At 37.1% G+C, this 24,834-nt stretch overlaps 1 protein-coding gene across 7 annotated transcripts in view; it reads left to right on the forward strand.

Annotated features, from left to right (window-relative positions):
* The window catches only part of HMGCLL1 (3-hydroxy-3-methylglutaryl-CoA lyase like 1), a 307,566-nt gene that overhangs the window by 199,838 nt on the left and 82,894 nt on the right, over positions 1 to 24,834 (forward strand). For all 7 annotated transcript variants that reach the window (XR_011388663.1, XM_070073929.1, XM_070073930.1 and 4 more), the window contains 2 exons: positions 9,690 to 9,753; positions 13,005 to 13,193. Coding sequence is in view for 6 of the 7 variants with exons in the window: in XM_070073929.1 (XP_069930030.1) it covers positions 9,690 to 9,753; positions 13,005 to 13,193 (253 nt within the window). In the remaining variant the exon portion in view is untranslated. The remainder of the gene's footprint in view (positions 1 to 9,689; positions 9,754 to 13,004; positions 13,194 to 24,834) is intronic.

Consider the following 24,834-nt stretch of genomic DNA (forward strand, 5'->3'; position numbering starts at 1 on the left):
TGTCAGATCTACCGTCATTAAAATGGATTTTTTTATGTAGAATACAAGTATTTTAGGTAAATATTTATTCTAGAATATTATTAAATATTTTATGCTGCAACTCCTACAAGTGGTTATGATAGTTTATTTCAAAGAAATAGTTAATATATTTAATTTGAGTACATGCTTAGTGTTTAGTTTCATCAGGAACCAAGCAAATAAATTTTGTTTCATTAGTTACAAGGTTTCAGCTTTTTGAGAATTTGTGTAGCATAAATTCAAATTTAAAAAAATGAACTAGAAAGCTATTTTTAGTTTTAGAAAATTCTTTGTAAAAGGATTTTTTTTAAGATTTATTTATTTATTTAGAGAGAGAGACAGAGAGATCTTCCAGCTGTTGATTTACTCCCCAAATGACTGCAATGGCTAGAGCTGGGCTGATTTGAAGCCAAGAGCAAGGTGCTTCTTCCAGGTCTCTCAAGTGAGGTCAGGGGTCTGGGTACTTGAGTCATCTTCGGCTGTTTTCCCAGGCACATTATCAGGGAGCTAAATCAGAAGTGGAGCAGCCTGACTCCAACAGGCACCTATATGGGATGTTGGTTCCACACGTGGCAGCTTTACATGCTATACCATAAAGCTGGGCCCTGAAAAAGATTTTTTTTTTTTTTTTTTTACAGGTGGAGTGGACAGTGAGAGAGAGAGAGACAGAGAGAAAGGTCTTCCTTTTCCTTTGGTTCACTCTCCAATGGCCGCTGCGGCCGGCGCGCTGCGGTCGGCTCACCGCACTGATCCGATGGCAGGAGCCAGGTGCTTCTCCTGGTCTCCCATGTGGGTGCAGGGCCCACGCTCTTGGGCCATCCTCCACTGCACTCCCAGGCCACAGCAGAGAGCTGGCCTGGAAGAGTAGTAACCGGGACAGAATCCGGCGCCCCGACCGGGACTAGAACCTGGTGTGCTGGTGCCACAGGCAGAGGATTAGCCTATTGAACCACAGCACCGGCCCATATATACAGATTTAAGAGCATAATGATACTTCTCACCTTACTTTCCATCCCGTCCATACTCCCACCCTCCCCTCTCCTTCCTTTCTTATTTTTTCTTCTAATTTTTACAATGACATACTTTATTTTATAATCACAAGCAAACTCTCCACCAAATAAAGATTTAAATCAATGCACAATTTTTGCATAATATAAATTCCTGTACACTGTTTGAAGACCCCTCTGAGCTTTGAATTTTTTGCTGAAATAAGAAGCATTGTGGGACGAAAGGTATGTTGGAGAACAATCCTACGCTAGGTGGAGGATTAGCCTATTGAGCCGGCCTGAAAAAGAATTTTTAACATCTTTGTATGATCAGTTTTCCTAGCTTTCTGAAATGCAATTTGTTCAGTGATTCAATGATAATTAATAATAAATGTATTATAAAAGTATAATATATAAATAAAATATAAAATAAATTATTTTTCTAAAACTCAGCATATAGAACTTTAAGAACAAAACTGGAATATAAAACAAGGTATCACATTAAAATTATTTCCTAAAGTTTGCACACTGGAGTGCTTCAGTGAAGCTCAAAATTTGTATAGAAGATATTTCTAATATATGGTGACCTAATTGGTTTATGAGAAAGAAACTAGTCATGTCTTCTAGAGGAAATGGAGAATCACTATGGTTTGGATGTGGTTTCCCCACAAAGTTTCCTGTGTAGGAAGCTTGGATCTCAATGTGGCAGTGTGAGCAATGCTGAGTCCTTTGAAAGGTGGAGCCTGATGAGAGATCCCTAGGTTGCTGGGAGTGTGGCTTTAGAAGATACTGTGGGATCTCAGTCTCTCCAGTTTCCTGACTTGCAATGTGATAGCTTCTTTCCCACAGTCCTCATCAGCACCTTGTGGATACTGGCATCTTGCCTTTGAACTGTCAGAACTATGAATAAACTCTTTTCATAATGTGACCTGCTTCAGTCATTTCATTATATTTTTTTGGACTAATACATTAAGAAGCAGTCTTTCTTTCTTTTTTTTTTTTTGACAGGCAGAGCTAGAGAGAGAGAGAGACAGAGTGAAAGGTCTTCCTTTTTCTGTTGGTTCACCCCCCACGTGGCCGCTACGGCCGGCGTGCTGCGTGGATCCGAAGCCAGGAGCCAGGTGCTTCCTCCTGGTCTCCCATTCGGATGCAGGGCCCAAGGACCAAGGTCATTCTCCACTGCACTCCCAGGCCACAGCAGTGAGCTGGACTGGAAGAGGAGCAACTGGGAAAGAATCCAGCGCCCCGACCAGGACTAGAACCCTGGGTGCCGGCGCCGCAGGCAGAGGATTACCCTAGTGAGCCGCAGCCCAGAAGCAGTCTTTATTTCTTGTTTTATCCATAGTGACAATGTAAGTCGTCCTAAAAGTCCCTCAAAATTTTTTTTGTTAGTTTAGCAATAATGAAATACTGTATTATATAGCTTCCTGGTTATTATATTCTGCCTGAATATATTAAAGTAGTCCTACTTTAGATATCTCAGTTATCTTTAATTGATTTTATACACCATCTCATCGCTGCTAGCATTACTGTTCTCTTCCTAACATAAACCATGATTGACTTTTTCCTTCCCAAATTATTTTTGACATTTATTCATGGATTTTACTCATCTTATTTATTTATTTATTTTTCTTTCTGCCAGGATGGCTGGAGAAACATAGGATAATTATGGGAAAATAGGCTTGAGTGAGGATTAAATGTAGATTTTTTAGATTAATTTTAATGATTTGAAAGACAGAGTTACAGAGAGAGGTAGAGACAGAGAGAGAGATCTTCCGTTTGCTGGTTCACTCCCCAGATGGCCGCAATGGCTGGAACTGCGCCAATCTGAAGCCAGGAGCCAGGAACTTCTTCCAGGTCTCCCACGTGGGTGCAGGGGCCCAAGCACTTGGGCCATCTTCTACTGCTTTCCCAGGTCATAGCAGAGAGCTGGATTGGAAGAGGAGCAGTCGGGACTTGAACCCAGCGCCCAAAATGTAAATGTCTTTTCATGATTTGTTTCTTCTGGGCAGGGTAGTTAATACTGGGAGGCTTTAGTTTTGTCTTAAACCATATTTTTACACAGTATTGATAACTGGTCTCACTAAACACAAATTTTTAAAAAAAATTTATATATGTATCCATAGGATTTATTCTTTTTAAAAAAAGATTTATTTATTGATTTATGTATTTGAACGTCAGAGTTACACACAGAGAGATGAGAGGCAGAGAGAGAGAGGTCCCCATCCGATGGTTCACTCCCCCATTTGCTGCAATGGCTGGAGCTGAGCCAAGCTGAAGCCAGGAACCAGGAGCCTCCTCCAAGTCTCCCATGTGGGTGCAGGGGCCCAAGGACTTAGGCCATCATCCACTGCTCTCCCAGGCCATAGCAGAGATCTGGATAGGAAGTGGAGCGCCTGGGTCTCGAACTGGTGTTCACATGAGATGCCAGTGTTTCAGGCCAGGGTGTTAACCCGCTGCACCACAGCGCCGGCCCCCATAGGGTTTATTCTTACTCTATGCTTTTTAAATTATTTTTAGCAACATTATGTTCAGCATAATTGGTGATTCCTTTATTACTTTATCATCTTAATGTTCAAGACATGTATTTTGAGTCCTAATCTTTGAAATATGCTATCATATTAGCTATGGGATTATATAATATAAATATCTTAGTAATAACTATCCATTTGTGATAAAATTATGAAATTATTATATAATTATTCAGAGGGTAAAATGACATCTTAATCTACATAATCAACATATATGTGCATCAACTAATTCAATAAATATCAATTGAGAATATGTGTACTGTACTATCTTGTCATACAATGGGGAATATGAAAATGAAAAATAGCCTAGCCTCAGTTTCCAGCAAAATGAGAAAATAAAATAAATGTGAATACAGAAATAATTATTGTTTTGTCAAAAAGTCAAGTATATTAAGTGAGATACAAAAATAAACTATTAAAGACTAAAGTAATTCTAACTTCTAGGGTGATTTAGAGAAAATTCCTGGAGAAGGTATGATTTAAATGAAGCTATTAAAGAAGCTATTAAAGAATTTAAATATATTGGAAATGATGATCCTTTTAGGAAAAAAGAGAAGCTACGAAGGCTAAAAGCATAGTGAGTAAAAATCTAAAGAAATGTTTAATTAACAAAAGTTTACTTCTGCTGGAGTAAAGCTTTTTGAGAGTGTACACATTAAAGAAAGGTAAAAGTCAGATTGAGTTTTCACAAATTGCTGAACCAGAATACCAAGTTATTCAGTGGAAAATGACAAGTCACTAAACATTTTCAAAATAGAAATTATATATGCAGATCCATGCTTTAGGAATATAATTTTGACAGTAACTTGCAGTAAAATTGAGTGACATTGCATGAGAGGGAAAGAGAGCGCCTAACAGAGCAATCGTGGGCACTCTACTATACGCTTTGACTGCAGGGCATTGGCAGAGGTGCCTGCCCTAGAGACTGCAGGAGGATCAATTAACGTTTGTTATTGACTGTGGTCTCCATGTGTAGCAGGACCCTGTCTGAAAATAACGGTATATATATATATATATATATATATATATATATATAATTGAAAATACAAGGGATACAGTTTTATGCAAGAGGAAAGGGATGAGTAACAATTCAGATACACTGATCTTAATATGCTATTTGAATGTGTCAAGCAATTAATTGTTAAAGTGCAAAGGGAGCTTTGGAGTTGATCCTAGAGTTAACTGCATAACGGTGAAAAAGAACAAGACTATGGTGGACCGAATTGTCTCAGTAACCTCCTTTCCCTTCACATTACAGACACATAAATATAACAACTTTTAAAACATACAGCCAAGCTCATAAAGGAAAAGAAGTCCCCAGATTGCATCAAAGAAAATGTGGTAATCATGCAGGTTGATGCCAGAGTGGCATATGGAGTTATCGAATCCAGATATAATCCCTAGTGGTTTAGAAATGGGATTTAAATGTCTCTGAAAAAAGATAGATGTTCTCTCTAGGCTTGGACTTAGAAATGAGTAATTCTTTGAGCCTGGCAGGATATTGTTGCCACTGCAAAGTCAGTGGAACCTGTGCCAGATATAGTTCTGAGTTTTAGATTTATGATACGTGAATATTGCGGAAACCCAAATTGAGAAATTAAGGTTAGAAACTTATTCAAGAACTGGTCAGATCTAAATGGAAAGGGCAAAAGGCAATCAGATTCTCTTAATAGAGACATTTAAGTAAGTCGAGACTCACAGAATTCCTACAGTTATTAAAGACACCATGGACTTGTGTTCATAATAAACACTGTTATCCACATAACGAAACAAACTACCTTAGTTAAAATAGGCAAAAGTGAAAAAGAAAAGATGAGAATTTAGCAGAAAAGAAAGTAATATAACAATCTGAAAAGAAGAATGTAAACTAATCACTTAAATATATATGGGACAAATAAAATAAATGAACAGGTGTTTATGAATAAAAAGAAATGAGCATTTGGCCAAAATAAACATTAGTTATTTCTAAAAATAAAAATCTATTATTAAAATAATTAATAAATGCTTTGAAAACAGATTAAATGAAGTTGAAAAGGAGAACAGTGATCTGAAAGTAGGACCTATAAAACTTGCAAAAATGAAGCCCAGAAATATAAATTAACAAAAGTTTTGAAAGTGAAGTTAATGCAGAAAACTTGAATTTGCATGAGAAAATAGACATGAGAAATGCATTTGAAGATCTAGTATCTAGAAATTGAGAGGAGCAGTAGATACAAATATAATTCTTTAAAAGTAGAAAAAGAATTATATATCTGATTAGCAATTATAATTACACTGACAGCATTATTTTGATCAGCAAAGAATTGAGAATACAGACAGTTGCTGAGACCAAATAATTGTCAACAAAGAATTTTGTATTTATTCCAACTGTTGTTCAACAGTGCAGGCAAAAAAAGTATTTGTTGGGCCAGTATTGTGGCTGAGTGGGTTAAGCTACCACCTGCAATGCTGGCATTCCGTATGAGCACTGGGTTGAGTTCCGGCTGCTCCACTTCCAATCCAGCTCCCTGTTAATGCGCCTGAGAAGGCAGTGGATGATGGCCCAAATCTTTTGGGCCCCTGCACACATGTCGGAGACCTGGATGGCATTCTGGGCTCCTGGCTGTTGCCTAGCCCAGTCTGGGATGCTGCAGCCATTTGAGGAGTGAGCCAGTGGATGGGAGTGCGTTTTCTCTCTCTCTCTCTCCCTCTCTCTCTTCCCCCTCCACCCATAACTCTGTATTTCAAATAAATAAAATTGGTTTTTAAAGCTTTTGCTGACAAAATGATCTGCAAAATGCTAGCATTCAAGGAGCCTTGCTGAAAGAACTATTGAAGATTCTATTTGACTCAAGCGAACATTGAATCAGAAGTAAAGAATGGGATTAAAAAGAAATGAAAAGGTTGGAATTTGGAGGTTCAGGAGAATGAAAAATTATATGAAATCAATTTGTGAGAAATTTATTCACCAGCCAGGATTGTGCAGAGTAGTGAGGGCATTCCTGAGATTGTCACTTTTTCACACAAGAGAAGCAAACAGTCAATACAAGTAAGGAAGTATTGTTAGTAGTTAGTGATTTTCAGTCATTTGTAGAATAATAAGATATAAAAAATTTAAAGTATTGCTGGTTGGTACCATTCCCTGAGCATCTTATTTTATGCATTTGGAGGGTGTCCTAAGCACTACTTTTGCTATGTTCTTTTAACTTCAGTGAGTGACTCTGTGCAACAAGATTGAGTATTGCTGTCATTGATTATTTGAGAGAAGTAGAAATCCAGATCTGGCTTAAGCCAGTCATCAAAGCAGAGAGTGCCCATTTTCATCACCATGGAAACTTTTGGGCCCATAGGAAAGGTGGCATAACCATTTTAACAGGAACTGGCACATGTGTTCTGGAAAGGTCTAGAAGTAGTATTGTAGGTTTTGTGAGTCAGCTAATGTATGCTGAAACCATATACTCAACTTTGCTGTTAGAGTACAAAAGCCAAGGATAAGGTATAAGTAGATGGACATGCTGGGGTCCAATAAAATCTTTTTGTCAAAAAGAGCAATGGGTAAGATTTGTCCTATGGTCCTTAGAGTACCACCCAATGTTTCACAAACTTAAGGTAGAGTTAAAAAAATGCAGTTGAGAAATCTCACGTTAGTTGTGAAGGAAGTAACCATGTGTATTAAGACATAGCTACTTGGGGCTGGCACTGTGGCACAGCGGGTTAATGCCCTGGCTTGAAGCGCTGGCATCCCATATGGGTGCCAGTTCGAGACCTGGCTGCTCCACTTCCGATCCAGCTCTCTGCTATGGCCTGGGAAAGCAGTAGGAAGATGGCCCAAGTCCTTGGGCCCCTGCACCCGCGTGGGAGACCTGGAAGAAGCTCCTGGCTCCTGGCTTTGAATCGGCACAGCTCCAGCCATTGTGGCCATCTGGGGAGTGAACCAGTGCATGGAAGACCTCTCTCTCTCTCTCTCTCTCTCTCTCTCTCTCTCTCTCTGCCTCTCCTCTCTGTGTAACTCTGACTTTCAAATAAATAAATACATCTTAAAAAAAAAAAAACAAGTAGCTACTCACAAGGCTGTAGAAATGTATGCAAAAATGAAATGCAATGGATTATGAAGATTGTGAAACCACAGTCCTTGAAAGGTCATGAGAGGGAAAATGAAAACACCCTCACAGGTAAATTATTTTTAGAAAAAATGTTTATGTTCGTTTTATCTGAAAGGTAGTTGGAGAGAGACAGAGAAGACCTTTAATCTGCTGGTTTACTTTCCAAATGCCTGCAATAGCCATGGCTGGGTTAGGCCAAGGCCAGGAGCCTGGAAATCTATCTGGGTCTCCAGTGTGGGTGGCATGAACCCAAGTATTTGATTCATAATCTGCAGCCTTGCTGGGGTGTACATTAGCAGGAAATTGGGTCAAAAGCAAAGCTCAGACTTGAGCCAGGCACTCCCAAACAGGAGGCAGTCCTCTCCAAGGGTGACTTAAATGCTGTGACAAAAAACTGTCCCAGAGAGAGTTGGGGTCCTAACAATATAGAAATAACTATACCCAAACAATGAGAATGTAGGAGAGGTTTGTTTGTTGTTTTGCCTTTGGAGTTTTTTGTTTTGCTTTTCACATTTAGAGGGAGAACATGTAAATAAATGGTTTGGATTTTCTGTTTACTCACATCTATGTGTTTGGATTCAGGATCACTGTACTTAGTTTTTCGCTAAGTTAACATAATCATGGTATCTGTGTTGAAACTATGTCTCTTTTTTTCTGTCTTTAGCCACTTTTTTCTGTGATGTATTCACAGAAGAATATTTTCTTTTCATGCATCTTAATTACATTCACAGAGATTAAGCAATAAGCTTAGATTATAATAATTGAAGGAGTAGGGAGGTATGTTTCATGTCCAGTGTAACTTTCAAATTTTATTTTAATTTGCCCCTTTCTCGTTCCTTATCTTCATAACTACTTGCCTGGAATATAGAACTGCTTATTTATTTTAATATATAAAAGTTTTATTCAGATTCAGATTTTAATATTTACAAAATTAGGTTACATCTGAGAATCACTGATATGTAGTTTGTCATTGAATATTTTTTTATTTTTCTTCTCCAAGGCCTATTGAGAAGTTCATTGTGTATCTTCCAATCAACAACACATTAGAATCAAGGAGATTTGGCACACGTTTTCCTGTGTTTTTACCTCCACTTTTTTCCTGGCAGTCACTTAACAGTGTTCCCAAAGAGTTCTATTTCTTGACACCCCTCACCTAATAATTTTGAGAATCCCAATGTTACTCTGAATGATCTGAATTCAACCTGCTTGGTGGAGCTATCCAAAGCCTTTATTAGACCGGCCCAAAGAGCTAAATGCCCAGCTTCCTTACCCTTTACCCCTCTCTGTCTCACACAGTTTTTTCTTTCCTGACCATCAAACAGGATATATTGTTTTAATCCAAGTTTTATAAACATCTTTGAGGAAAGTTTAATAAAATAGGAATGGTAATGAACTAAAAATAGCCAAAATAGGCTTTTCTTCAAGGTTAATACATTTGAATGGAAGTGGATCATTATCTTTGCAGGAAAGGTTTGCCTTTTTATATTAGAGTGAGTTGCTGAAGCAGTTTACTGAATATCTTTATTTGGAGCCTTTTAAATACTCTTCTGTTTGAAATGATGTGGGCAAACCCATGAGAGATAAACAAAATGAACTCTGAAGCTATGCCCAGTTTTAGAAGTTCTGGGGTGATTAATGACTGCATCTAAATGATGCCAAAACATCCAGATGGGAGTAAAAAGAGAAACTCAGTCTTTTGCATGCTGTTTCTTTATGATTCCAAACACCTGGATACTTGACAATTGAGTATATATACTTACTTAAGTAAAACTATGTATTTGACTGGTATTTTCACTGTGAATGTGAATATCTTGGTATAATATAAATACTTGCTATACCATCCCCATCTGGCATCAAATAACATATATTAAAGAACTATTAGAAAAAGAAAAACATGAGTTAATTGTAAATGCCCCAAAATTGTTTTTGTTTAGTCTAGCCATAAAATACTGGTGATGGAATTGTACAAAATAAATTTTCTTGATGATTTTTGGTCATTTCTTCTTTTTTTTAAATTGTAAATTAGGAAAAATCTTATCCACTATACATATGTTTTTGTATCTTAAATTTAGGTATGTGTCTTGTGCCCTGGGCTGTCCATATGAAGGAAACATAACACCACAAAAAGTGACAGAAGTAAGTTACATCTCCAGCTTTGTTGGTTCATGGTAATGTAAGTTATTTTTGAAACCCAGCTATATTCCTTATGATGTATTATATCTGAATAACAAACACTAATGAGAGCAATAGATAGGGTGAATATTCAAATATTTGTAAAGATATGTCTGATCACTTAATTAATAGCTTTGCTTTAACACTGAAGCCCTGTGTATTGGCTACACGATTTCAGAATTAAATGACAGTTGAGTCTCATCGAAGGTGGAGGGAATAAAGACATCTGTTTTGTCTTGATGTAGTTGTAACAGAGTGAGTGACGGTTCCACCCTCCATCAGAATGTCAGGACAATTTGTATACTTGCACTCAAAACTGTTTCTCAGGTATCATCCCTTGTTTGTTTCCTTCATACTTGGACTTTCACATTAGTGTTTACTGCTTCGATGATGTTGCTCTTTTGTGCTTCTCTAGATCTTACTGCTGTGATTAGTGTGCTTTTATTCCCAAGTGATTTTCCAGAGATAGATTATAGTAATTAAGGCTGATTTATTGAGGCTCATTGGCTACTTCCTGTCATTTGTTAGTAATTTATACCAACGAACACAAAATGCTGTATCTTTGAGATACCATACAATATCTCAGAAACTCATCTGTATGTGAAGTCTATCAATGTGCATTTGTTTTTAAGGTTGATAATTTTGATAAATTCATTAATTATATGTCACAGAAGAATTGAAGATGGCATTATTAGGGTAAACTGAGTTCAGCTAAAACCATTATTTCACATATTCATTTGAACTTTTGAAATTTACTGAGGATGTCTCAAATGAGTTATCCCTTCATCTATGATTTAGTTGCGACCCTTGCACACAGAGGCAGACACATTATAAAATAACGACACTCAAATTTTCATTGTATCGAGGAAACCTCCAATATGTGTAACTTCAGGCCCCATAAACCTAGGTTGGTCTCTTCTCAACATCAGACTCCTTGCATTTCTGCTTTTTTTGCCCTGCACAACCAGGGTATGAATCACATGCATCATCGGGCTTTGTTCCTGCACCAGAATGCCTGAGGTGCTGCTGGGGAGAGTTATGTAATCAGGCAGCCTGCAAGTATTAGAAATTCAGGTCAATTGGCCGGCGCCGCGGCTCACTAGGCTAATCCTCCGCCTAGCGGCGCCGGCACACCGGGTTCTAGTCCCGGTTGGGGCGCCGGATTCTGTCCCGGTTGCCCCTCTTCCAGGCCAGCCCTCTGCTGTGGCCAGGGAGTGCAGTGGAGGATGGCCCAGGTGCTTGGGCCCTGCACCCCATGGGAGACCAGGAAAAGCACCTGGCTCCTGGCTCCTGCCATCGGATCAGCGCGGTGCGCCGGCCGCAGTGCGCCGGCCGCGGCGGCCATTGGAGGGTGAACCAACGGCAAAGGAAGACCTTTCTCTCTGTCTCTCTCTCTCACTGTCCACTCTGCCTGTCAAAAAAGAAAAAAAAAAAAAAAGAAAAAAAAAAAGAAATTCAGGTCAATAACCTTAATGGGGCCTGTTGTGGTTTTCTAACACATTTTGTTATCAACCCACTCTCTTCTCTCTGAAATGACTATAACTGGTACTTCTCTTTTCAGGCCTCTACTCCTAACTCTTTCTCTGCCCTTGGTTTTTGCTTTCTCATCACACTGCCCTTTGCACTTGACTTTTACCCTGTCTGGAATATTCTTTGCATTTTATACTTTGGGTGCCTGGGACCCATTAAACTTTACATCTGATTCTTCCTGGAACATTCTTCTCGACCCTTCCTTCTCATGTCTTCAGTAAGTTTAGCGCTTACTTTATCTCAAGTTGTCGCTCAGGACCCCCCTTCAATTTTCTTCACTACATCCTCTTAGAATCCTGTTTCTTTGTTTATCACTTCTAATGTTAGATTGTGCTTGTGCATTTCCCAGTGGGATTGACTATGATCTGTCCTTACTTGATTTCTTCAGTCTTCGTGACCCAACAAGCCAAGTCAGTATTTGTTCCTCCACATTATCCCAACACCTCGCGTCACACCTGGTGTGAAACAGCCGGTAAAGAACACATCTTGAATGAATTAGTACCACGTGCCAGACTCTGTGTAAAGTGACTGTTGCACATTCCCATTTCATTTTCACAAGCAAATATGTTATTGCTGACACCACTGTTATTGTGATTTTTAAGGATTAAGTTACTAAGGCTTAGAAATATGCTAAATGAAGACATATTGTTGTCTGTACTTTTTTATGGATGAGAGCTTGAAACTTAAATAGTTTATTCCCTGTTCACTATCATATTCAGCATGTGTGAGAGCTAAGATTCAAATCCAGGCTTCCCTTGGATTCAAGGATCCATCTTTGTCAAAATAGTATGTGCATGCAAGTCACATACTGCTTTGAAAGTACATTAATGATCTGTCTTCAACAGACCTCATGATTTACTTTACCTGATATATTCATTTGTAGACTAGAAAAATTATCCAGAAATATCCAGTAACCCTACCAATTGCAAAGCTACTTAGTGCTCTTATCTCTACTCTAATGCTTTGAGAAGAAATCATTTTCCTTTAAAATTTGTATTTATTTATTTACTAATTTATTTCTTGGGAAAGACAGAAACAGAGAAAGAAAGGGAGAGAGAGATCTTCCATCTGCTGGCTGACTCCCCAATTTATCCCCAGTTACTGGGGATAGGCAAGGCTGAAGCCAGGAACCAAGAACTCCATTGAGGTCTTCCACATGGGTAGTATGGGCCAAAAAACTTTAATGGCCCCTTGGCTGCCTTCCCAGACTCATAAGCAGGAAGGTGGATTGGAAGCAGAGCAACCAGGTCTTGAACTGACACTTCGTTATGGAATGGTGGTATTGCAAGCAGTGGCTTAATTTGATTGTAAAACCACATCAGGTCAAGAAATAGCTATTTAAAAGTGAATTTTAGTGCTTATGTTTGATTAAAGTGTAGTGAACTATTAAGTCTCTCGTATTTGAACTGGTACCTTATAATTTCATCATGGAATAGATAGCTGTACAGGTAAGATCTAAGACAAACAGAATTTTGAAAGAAATAATGGCAGTAACTTCATTTAAGGTTTGCTATAATGCTAGAATATAATGAACAAAGAAAGGAATGCAAAGATAAAGCATATACTTTATAGAAATATAATTGATCTAGGCTGTGGTTTTTACTTCTGGATAATATGTGCTGAGAAACAGGAGAGTTTGTCTATTCATTTGCATTGCTTTACTAGCACATCACCTTTCTTGACAGGTGTCCAAGAGATTGTATAGCCTGGGCTGTTATGAGATCTCCCTGGGAGACACAATTGGAGTAGGAACTCCAGGAAGCATGAAAAAAATGTTGGAAAGTGTCATGAAAGAAATCCCACCAGGTGCTCTTGCTGTTCACTGTCATGATACATACGGACAAGCCTTAGCAAACATCCTCACTGCCTTGCAGGTATTTGGTATTCATTGCGTGTCATAGGTTGGGATGTGAATTTTTATTTGTAATATAAGCATGTTGATAACTTAAGATGCTAAGAATATGATTAAACAGTGATTGCCACATGGCAGGCATTTGGGAAGTATTTGTAAATTCTTCAGGTTTGGGAGGGGGAGTGGAAGTCTCTAATATGATTTGATAAAAATCTGTTTCTAATCCTTTTCAAGTACTAATCTTTGTAGAGATGTTTCTACTTCCTTCAGCTCCCATATTCTCTTAAAAGCAATGGGTTTTTGAGGAGTACAAAACACAGATAGTCAAGTATACTGTTGTAATCATGGAAGTAATGCTCTTTTTTGTTAATTTGGTGCTCTAATATCAGAAGATATGGTGTTGAAATACAGAATATTTTGCTGAAATGTTTTCTTAATTTTGGTCAGTTTACTTTTGATGGAACTCCTATTTTTTATCAAGTATATTCCACTATAAGATTAATTGAAAACATCTAGAAACTTGAGGCTTAAGAATTATTTATTGAATTTAGTGTTATTTTGCATGCATATGTTTAAAAGATAGACATAAGTAGCATTTTAATAGTGTTATTTTAAAATTAATGTTGTATTCTCAAACTCAGTTAAAAATAGATTCTTTTGAAGTTGTTAGAACCCAAGATTTTGACAACTAAAGATAAGACTTATAAAAGCTGTATGGTAAGGCTGAAAATCAATATGTAAGGCTTAATGTCACAGTCCTAAAGTGTACAGTTGCTTGGCAGAAGTTAAAAAACAATGAGAAGATCACTCTCCACAAAGGCTTATTTGGGCTTTGTAACATATGTGCACAAATCCTTATTTATCCTCTGGAAGCAAGCAAGGAACATTCTATAGAATCAGAGAGAAGATAAAATGTTATCCCATGGTTTCTTTAGGCATGGGAAATTTTACAATTTTCCTTCCTCAGATATTCTACTTTCTAAAACAATAGAGGCCTAGGTATTACTTCAGGATTCTGTGTTTAGCTGCAACTGTAACTTATTAAGTGTTCATGAACGAGTTACTGAAGTAGGCTTTCTCTCTCTCTTTCTCTCTGTTTCTCTCTCTCCCTTATCCCTCATGTTTCTCTGTATAGCTATTTCTTCTATATTTTCACACTGGGTAGCATTTTGTTTGTGATCCATATTTATTATATAGTAGATGAGAGTTTAATTATTTGGGATAAAGAGCAATAGTACAAGTTCTAGAAACCCAGATTTTGGTTTTGTACACTATCAACCTCTTAACAATGCCCAAGTATAAAACACTATAATTTCAGTGATTAAAGAAGGCCTATCTAAAAAAGCACAACTATGCATCATAAAATGGCATTTTGCTCAATAACAGATAACATATGAAGAGATGAAGCCTTAAGATTACAGTTGAGCTGAAAAATTCCTATTGCTTAGTGATGTGATAGCCATGGCACACGTTATTACTCATCTGTTAATGGTGATGCTGCTATTAAAAAACCTACTATGTTGCCAGCCATATAAAGATATGTAGTTATGTGCAGTATATAATCTTTGATAATGATAGTATGACTATGTTACTAGTTTATTTATTATAGCATACTTTATCAATATTTTAGAGTATATATTTGCTTATTAATTTTTTACTGTAAAATGTATACTATCTAGCAGCAAACTCATATTATCTGATATTGATCAAATATCTTGATTTCATCAAGAGGCCACAATGAGTGATTGACTTATACCAGTACACCCATTTGCCCAATGACTGAGTCACATGGTGATACTGCAGTTTTCAGAATAATATCTCCTTCATTCAGGGATTCATGACAGTAAAAATCAGACCTAAAGAATAAAAAGGGGCTAACCCCAAAAAGATGTATGTGTGCATATGCAAGTGTGTATGAAGAATGCTTCAAGGTGATGCAACACCATTTAGGCAAAAGGCCTTGTGGGAGGGAATGATCACATCCTGATTATAGGAAGAAAGCTAATGTATTCAGAGAAGAATCTAAAGTCTACAAAATGTGTTGAATTAGTGAATTATATTTTCTATGTTTAAAGAGTGATAAGGACTGAAATCTTGGACATTTGGTTATTCTGTGACAGGCATGCAGGGAGAGATATGGGAAACCACTCTGGGTCCAAGCAAGAGAGCGAATCAAGGGGAATTTGTATATGGCCAGGACTCTGCACAAGACCACACCCTGAGGCAAAGGGAAAATCATCAAAAAATGTTCCCCTCAAAGGAAAAAGGCAATCTTATTCCTTTATTGTAGAACCTCCTGAGAGTTTCAGATTCAAATTCACATAGCCAGCAAAGTGTGAAAGACCCAAGAAAATAGAACATTTTCAAATGTTTGTGGGTTAGTAACATCCTCAGGGACCAAGGAGAATAGGTCTTTTCTGAAGCAATACGTCTTCCACTTCAGTCAAACTTAGTGTGTATGCGTGCATGCACGGGTGTGCACGTATGTGCTTCAGAAGAGAGGTGGATATTCTCTTCAACACTACTGGGGAAGTTGGTAGAATGTCTGTCTAAGCAACTGTAACTGTGGTTTCTGTTTTTACACCACATATATGATCTCCACATGTGTATGAGAGACAAGGAGGCAGAAGTGAGGCAAGAGGCCTAGGCAAGTAGTAGTATACTTCCAAATCAGTGTTCCACTGCTTAAGAGTTAAATTACTGTCACAGCACAAATATGCGGAAAAGAGGTATCAATTTCCTGTATAATCAATTTCCTGTATAATTGGCCAGAGCAATGACTGTGAATGAATGATTAAGGAAATAGTTACAAAACAGAGATGCACTGAGTAAGGTAAAACTTTAAGAGTTCAAGAGCTTTTTATGTGTCTCACCATCCACTTTTATACAGTTTGATGAGATATTGACACTCTCAGATACAGAAATAGACACTACTGCTTCATTGAAGTTGAAACTGAGATGGTCTTTAAATGTTTTGGAGCTTTTATGGTGATAGGGTACAGGAGTGTCATCCAAACACACGGGTCCTGCCTTCTGAGCAGCACTGAGTAAGATAGAATCCACCTGTGTCCTTTTCTCATTCCTCTCTCCTGCCACTTTCTGACACCAGCAACAATGACATCAGTAAAACAGCCAGTTTTCATGTTAAAGGAGAAGAGAAAAATGTCTTGGAAAAAGCCATCAGTGTTTAAATCAAAGGGAAATCATACAAAATCCAGCTTGATTATGAACATGGCTGACCTTGGCTTCAGGAAGCTGTGGCTGTCCTTCATTTTAAAATAATGGAATCTTTGAAGTGGCTTTGAGTAGAATTGGTGGTGAATGTGGAATGGATATCATTTGCTTTAATTTAGGGGTGGAGGAGACATTTACAGTGCTCCAAACTGGAAGTTAATATTAAGGCAAGGAGACATGTAATAAGTGGAAACTTGGCCACAATGGTAGGAAACAAATGAGAGTTATAAATGGAACATCCCCCTCAGTCTGGAAAGCACATACTAATAGTGTAGTAAAGGGAACTTTTTTGGGTTCCCAGGTTTATTGTATTATTTTATTACTTAAACATATGACTTATAGAATGAGAGATGGCTGTATGGAAGTCAAGAATTCATAATTATCAGATATTATTTAATAGAGATATTATTCTGAGTACATAGATTTAAGTTGGAATATTTATAACCACTCAAGACCCAAAGAGCAAGAAAATGAGGTGATAAAGCACATAACATTTTAGTAATGGAAGAAATGTTCATAGTCCAATATACCTGCCTTAATTTTTATGTAAAAATTGACCTTCATCATCATGCTTATTCCCAAGTTCCTAAGTAAAAAACTAGTTAACAAATTATTTAATCTGCTTAGTATCAAAATCAAGCAGTTGTTCGTCTCTAGTTTTCCCAACTGAAATGATTTGAGTCTTCATAATTGGGTAAAAATGAAATAAAACAAATGAGATCCAATACTACAAATAACAGTTACACGTTAATTGGTAGCAGAGAGACAAAACAGAACAGGCAATATTTAGATTTTTCCTGAAGATATACTATGTGCTCTTTTTTTTCTTTTAAATTTAATAGACCTTTAGTTAACATGCCTTTGTTCATAACATTTTCCATATGTCTATTATTCTCTTCTAGAAAGACCAAATTATTTACCTAATTTTTACATCAAAAACATTTATTTTTACATTGACTCTCACCAAACCCTGTTTAAATGGCACCAAACAGAAAATCTTTCTTTATGTAATTTGTTTTTGAGATTCTCAAGGAGAATGCTTTAAAACTCCCATCACTAACAAAACAAGCATCTTTGTTCTCAATTCCATGTTTGTCAGAATGGATGTAATGATGTCTACTTCCCTGAATTAGGATGAATTCATAGGAGATGTAGATTTTCTACAATGATGTCTTGAAAGCAATATACTTGGTTAATACTATAATTATAGTCACTATAATTACTATATCTACTATTACTAAACTCTCAATAATAATTTTTATTATGCAACTTATCTGTGAGTAGAGCTAGCATTTTATTAATACATTAGATAGTACTCGTTTATTAAACATTTATTAAATAGCTAAATAGAAATGTACAAGAAAGAAAACAAAATATTAAAAATTTTATGCTACCTACAGAGGTTTTGCAAAATGCTTCATTAATTTATTCAGCAGATTCTTATTTATCAGTGACTGTTGTAAACGTTAGTTTTTTCTTGTGACACAATTAGCATTTTTTGCACAGTGTTCTGTTAGAAAGTATTCACACAGGAGAATGAGATGATATGTAAGCTACCACCACAAATGGTGCAGGAGATATTGGATCCAGGTGTTAGATTGGATGTCATGATCTCTGCTTTCCTGAACTGTGCAAAAATTGAGATAAGAAAAAGAATTTCTACAATGATACATTGCAAATTATGCAATTGGTTGTGCAAGGTTGGATTAATGGATTTCAAGTGTGTATAAACAAGATTAACATAGGACCTTTGCATTTTTCCCAGGTATCTGTATAGCTTGTATCAGCAATGAGGAATGTGTAAACATTTGAATGGTTTTGTTCATTTTATTTTACTGCTAACTTTTTTTTAAGAAAACATTTGTTTATTTATTTATTTAAAAGTCATAATAAGCGAGAGGGAGGAGGAAGAAGAGGGAGAAAGAAAAAGAGAGCGAGAAATATATCTTCCATCCAGTGGTTCTGTAATTCACTCTCCAAATGGCCACAACAGTCGTCTAGACCAAACTTAAGCCAGGAGCCAGGAACTCCATCCTGATCTCCCACTTGAGTGTCAGGGATCCAGGTACTTGAGTGATCTTCCACTGTCTTCCCAGGTACATTAGCAAGAAGCTGGATCATAAGTGGAGCAGCCTGGATTCAAATTGTCACTCTGTTATGGGATGTTGGTGTTCCAAATGATGACTTGACCCACTATACCACAGCACCAAGTCCTCCAACATCTTTTAATTAGCACAAATTTCTCTCTAATTTAATTACCTGATGATCAGTTAGTTTTTGTCGTCAGAGATAATATAATTTCCATCTGTTCCTGTATATATGGATGGGTTAATGAGTAGGTGGAAAATACTAATCTGAGCTAGATGATATTTAAGCTGTTTTCATATAATTAATGTTTAAAAGTAATTTTTATGGAGTGAGCATTTGGTGTAGCAGTAAAGATGCTGCTTTGAATGTTCAGGGTGCCTGAGCTCAAGTCTATGCTCTGCTTCAGAATTTAACTTCCTGCTAACGTACATCCTGGGAAACAACAATGATGACTCCAGTAGTTGGCTCAATCCACCTGGGAGATCTGGATTGAGTTCCTGGCTCCCAGCTTTGGCCTGAAAGAGCCCTGACCTTTGGGGGAGTATTTGGGAAGTGAACCAGCAGATGAGAGTTCCCTCTGTGCCTCTCTCTCCCTCTTTCTTTATCCATCTCCCCCTTTCTGCATCTCAGATAATAAAATGACACTTTTGTTTCATTCTGCTGTAATGAACACAATCAATCTTTGTATAACAGACAATGCTTAGATCATAAACTTGAAGCTCACTGTGAAAGAAAGCATGACTAAAACTTCTTTGCTCCTTGGATTTCACCTATGTATATCAAATGGACCAAAAGTCTAAAAATGATTAGCAGGTTTTTTCTATTAGTCAGAAAAGTATGAAAGAACACTGGATACATCAACAAAAGATTTTGTTGTTTGCTTTTCTTTTTAATCATTTATCCTGAAAGAGTTATAGTGAGAGAAGGAGAGACAGAGAGAGAGAGAGATCTTCCATCTGATGGTTCCCTCCTTAGATGGCCAAAATGGCCAGTGCTGAGCCAGGGTGAAGCCAAGAGCTTCATCCAGGTCTCCTATGTAGCTGACAGGGGCCCAGTTATTTGGGCCATCTTCTGCTGCTTTCCCAGGTCATTAGAAGGAGCTTCCTGGGAAGCTGGACAGCTGGAACAGAAACTGGTACCCATATGGGATGCTGGTATCTCAGGCAGTGGTTTTACTTGCTACACCACAATGCCAGTCCCATGGTTTAATTTTTTAAATAATTGTTTTTCCTGTTTATACAACACTCTTCAATTTACAATTCATTGAAGCTCTGGGATAAACGGATAGGCATAGGGAATAATAACATTCCTGTGGTCTATATCCTCACAAGTCACAGCTCATCAAACCAATGAAAATCTCTAACATGTATTTTATGGTACCAGAATGTCTATCTAACCTGGCACCCAGAAACTAAGTGCTGGAGCCCTGGAGAGCAGATGTGCAAGTGGAGTCAAGGAGCAGGCAGCTGAGAGAGAGTAGACACCCAGAAATGTAGTTGCCTACTGACTTTTCAATCCTTATGAAACCAAATGTTGTGTGTGTGTTTCTGCTTAATTTTCTTGGGATTCTACAGTATCCTCACAGGGAGTATTTCTGTTTTTCACCTAAGACTTGCAAGCAAGGATGCAGTGACTAAGATGTTGACTTTTGTATTACGTACATCATATAATATTGAGAAAGTCATTTATTTTTCTGTATTCCTGTTGCCTCATGTGCTAAAGAAAGTTGTTATACTAGAAGATAAATCCTAGTATATATTCAGAAGTTTATTAAATTTTTCTTCATCAATTTAAAGTAAATATAGTTAATTATTCTTCCCTGCTCTTCTTGGCAATTTCAATTAATTATTGTGATCATATTCACTCAAAAATTAGATTTACTGATTTCTCTCTGTTTTTACTGCAGATTGCACCCAATAAGACTGCAATCTTGGGCTTAAGCTGTTATTTTACATTATTTTGTAACATGATAATGCAAGTTTTGAATCAGGAGAACGGACTCATCCTAGTTATTTTTATCTTTAAAATAACAGTGAATTAATTTTAAAGTGAATCCTTTACACTATTACCACCTTCAAAAAAAGAAAACAATGTCATCTATTCATTCTATTATTTTCTTTTCAGCAGAAGTTCTCTTTTTCGTGGGACATAACTTTGGCTTTTATATTATGTAGAATGTTAGAGCCAGAAAATGATATGATTCTTTTGTTGGCATAAGAGATGGAAATTCAAAGCACATTCATTTCTGAGTACCTCTCCTACCCATTCTATAAATGTGTCATCTTATTAATCTTGTTTTCAATATCTTCTCAAGCAAGTACTTGTCATCTCAACACATGTGGCTTTAATTTGGAAACCTTGTTATTTTGCCCTGTTGTTTGTATAAAAGCCATTAAGCTTTAGTTTTCTAATTTCTTTTCAAGTTTCTTTTCTCCAATTTTTTTGCCTACAAAGTTTGTATTTACAAGGAAATTTTATGTACATACATGCTTGCCCTTGAATATAATACAACACAGATCTGTGTTTCTAACATTGTTTGAATTTGTCCACTTTTGTATTGAGCATAAACTAGCATTCCTATGACTGTTTTTTTTTCCTTCATATAATGACTGTATGGACAGCCCTTAGACACACACACACACACACACACATCATTGGAACCACTGAAACTGTAATAGTTCTAATAATAGTTTTATTATTAGAACAATTTTCTCATATGTTGCTAAAGTATTTCCAATTCTGGTTGTGAATTTGGTGGAAGTAATATATGTTGTTCAATCACACTGGCTCATTTTTATGAATGTACTTCATGGTATCACAAATAGTTAGATTCAAGACTAAAAGACAATGGATGATAAGAAATTCAACATTTGCATGTCATACACTTGGAAACTCCATCTGGAAGTTACAGAGATTTTCTCTTATTTATAAATCTTTCCTTAATAAAGAGTAGAATATTCAACAAAAATTATTGTATCAATTGTGGCATTTCGAATTATTTAAAAAGGTCTATTTAATAAAAAACCTGGACAACTTTTCTATGACAGTCTGTTGTTATTGTCAATACTGGATAATAAAAAAGCAGTTTAAAACATCTTCCCTTTCTTCAATGATTTTATATATATATACAAGAATATAAATTCACTCAGCTTATAAGATTGTTATATTACTTAAATTTTAAAGCAATCTGTATAAATGCAGTAACTGTAAGAATCAGATTATGATTATATATTCTGACTAAAGAATTTCAGATTGAGTAACATTATTCTATAATAATTTTGTTTTTTGATGAAACAACAAATCAATCAAGAAATGTAAAAATTTTAATTATTTGTATTATCCTAGCTCAAACTGTCATTTTCATTCATAATATAAAAACCCATAGTATTTTGTTTTAATTATAGTGTTGAGAATCTTCCTATCCTATCCTGTTTTCTAGTTTATTTTTTACTTTTAGAAACAAAAATGTGTGTGTGTGTGTGTGTGTGTGTGATATTTTCCCTAATTGTAACTGTGGCATGTGTTATTATTGGAGAGGAAATGTGTAATAGTTCCTGATCTTGGAGAGTTTCTAGTCAGAGTGGAGGGGAGTTCAGATAAAATGTCACAGTAACTCATGGGAGACCCTAATAGAGTTATGCTGCGGGGATTCTTAGAAGGTGTAAGTATACTCATACATGATTACCTATCTTTTCTGTGACTTCATAACTTACAATTAAATAGTTCATCTAGGTTTACTTTATTTTCATTCAAAATGAAAGATAAAAATCTACTTCTTAATGTAAATATATTTTTATTCATTCACTATAGAATCTGTTCTTTGCCCTACAGCACAAAACGCTCACTCTGTTTTATATTCTTAAGTCTACGTCTAGAATTTCTGCTGTTCAAAATGATGATATTAATGAAGTTTTAAATTTTTGAATTAGCTGAGTTATCCATTTTTGTCCTGATGAAGTAATTTTCTAAACCCTTTTTAAAATGACACATCTATTGCCTAATTTGATTGGGGCAGTTGCCTCAAAAAGGCCACAGAACAAGGACTCCAACTCAGCTAATCCTGTCTCTATCTATTCCTTTGCCTATCTTTACTTTCTGCAAGTGTCATATATTTTTTTTTTATTTTTTAGAAAATTTTTTCTCAACTAGCTTTTTTTTTTTATTTTTTATTTTTTTGACAGGTAGAGTGGACAGTGAGAGAGAGAGACAGAAAGAAAGGTCTTCCTTTGCTGTTGGTTCACCCTCCAATGGCCGCCGCGGCTGGCGCACCGCGCTGATCCGATGGCAGGAGCCATGTGCTTCTCCTGGTCTCCCATGGGATGCAGGGCCCAAGTACTTGGGCCATCCTCCACTGCACTCCCCGGCCATAGCAGAGAGCTGGCCTGGAAGAGGGACAACCGGGACAGAATCCGGCGCCCCGACCGGGACTAGAACCCGGTGTGCCGGCGCCGCAAGGCGGAGGATTAGCCTAGTGAGCCGCGGCACCGGCTCTCAACTAGCTTTTTAAAATTAGTTATTAGAAAATAGATATCACAGAGTGTATTTCTAATGTGCAACATGATATATGTATATATATTGTGGAAGAGTTAAATCTTGTTAATTGACAAATGTATTAAATCACTAATTACCGGGGCCGATGCCATGGTGCAGTGAGTTATTCCTTCGCCTGCGGTGCTGGCATCCCATTTGGGCACTGGTTCTAGTCCCGGCTGCTCCTCTTCCAGCCCAGCTCTCTGCTGTGGCCTGCGAGGGCAGTGGAGGATGGCCCAAGTGCTTGGGCCCCTGTACCCGCATGAGAGACCAGGAAGAAGCACTTGGCTCCAGGCTTTGGATTGGCGCAGCTCCAGCCGTTGTGGCCATTTGGGGAGTGAATCAGTGGAAAGAAGACCTTTCTCTCTGTCCCTCTCACTGTTTGTAACTCTACCTGTCAAATGAATAAATAAAATAAAGAAGTCACTAATTACCATTTTTGTGGGAGAGCATTTAGCATCTACTTTCTGAATTTGCTTTCTTTCTTTCTTTTTTTTTTTTTTAAAGATTTGTTTATTTATTTGAGAGGCAGAACTACAAGAGAGGGAGGAACAGGTTTTCCATTGGAACAGCCAGGACAAGAAGCAGCACCCATATGAAATGCCAGCACTTCAGGTGGAGGCCCAATCTACCATGCCAGAGTGCCACACTCTCTACATTTTCAAGAATACAATATATAATTATTAACTATAGTCAACTTACTGTGCAACAGATCCTTCAAGTTCACTGTTTCTTTTGAATTGTAATTGTGTATCCTTCAATGAACATCTTTGCATTCCTTCTTCTCCACTAACCACTCTAGCCCTTGGAAACCACTTTTAGGAAATCACTTTTCTTAGATTCCATCTGCATGAGATCGTGAAGTTTTTGTCTCTCTGTGTCTGGCTTACTTCATTTAACATAGTGTCCTCTCGGTTAATCCCTGTAGTCACAAATGACAGGGTTTCCCTCCTTTTAAGACTGAATAGAATCCCATCATGCATATATACCACAATTACTTTGTCCATTCATCTTATGATGGACATTTAGGTTTCTTTCATATTCTGATTGTTTTAAATAAGTGTTTCACCTAACATTCATATGCAAAATATCTATAACACATTAATCTCATTTCCTTTGGATATTAATTTGTTTTTTGTTAAATTTTATATCTGATATGGTATGGTCTCATAATTTTCTTCTAAAATCCTCAAGTTTTTTTTAATGTACATATGCTAAAAGATTTTTAAACATTCTGGATTTTTAAAAAAATTTTTTTTATTTATTTGAAAGGTAGAGTGACATAGAGGCAGAGGCAGAGAGAGAGAGGGGGGTCTTCCATCTGCTGATTCATTCCCCATGTGGCTACAACAACCAAGAGCTGGGCCAATCCGAAGCCAGGAGCCTGGCACTTCTTCCAGGTCTCCCATGTGGGTGCAGGGGCCCAAGCACTTGGGCCATCTTCCACTGATTTCCCAGGCCATAGCAGAGATCTAGATCGGAAGTGGAGCAGCCAGGACTGGAACCAGCGCCCATATGGGATGCTGGCATCGCAGGCAGCAACTTTACCTGCTACACCTCAGCACCAGCCCCAACATTCTGTTTTAATGCAATTAAATTTCAACTAAATTTGTCAAAAATTCTACCACCCCCCAATACCTATTACATCAGGTACATAGATTAGCTTAGAAAAATTGACTTAATTATAATATTGTCTTCCTATCTAAGAAATCGGTTTATTTCTTGCTTATTCAAAATATTCTTGGTGTGAAAAAGAAAACTTATTTTCTGGAGAAAGCCTATTCATTTGGATTTTGTTTCTGTTTGAAAAT

The sequence above is a fragment of the Oryctolagus cuniculus genome, chromosome 5 (assembly GCF_964237555.1).
Source record: "Oryctolagus cuniculus chromosome 5, mOryCun1.1, whole genome shotgun sequence".
Taxonomy (NCBI): Eukaryota; Metazoa; Chordata; class Mammalia; order Lagomorpha; family Leporidae; genus Oryctolagus; species Oryctolagus cuniculus.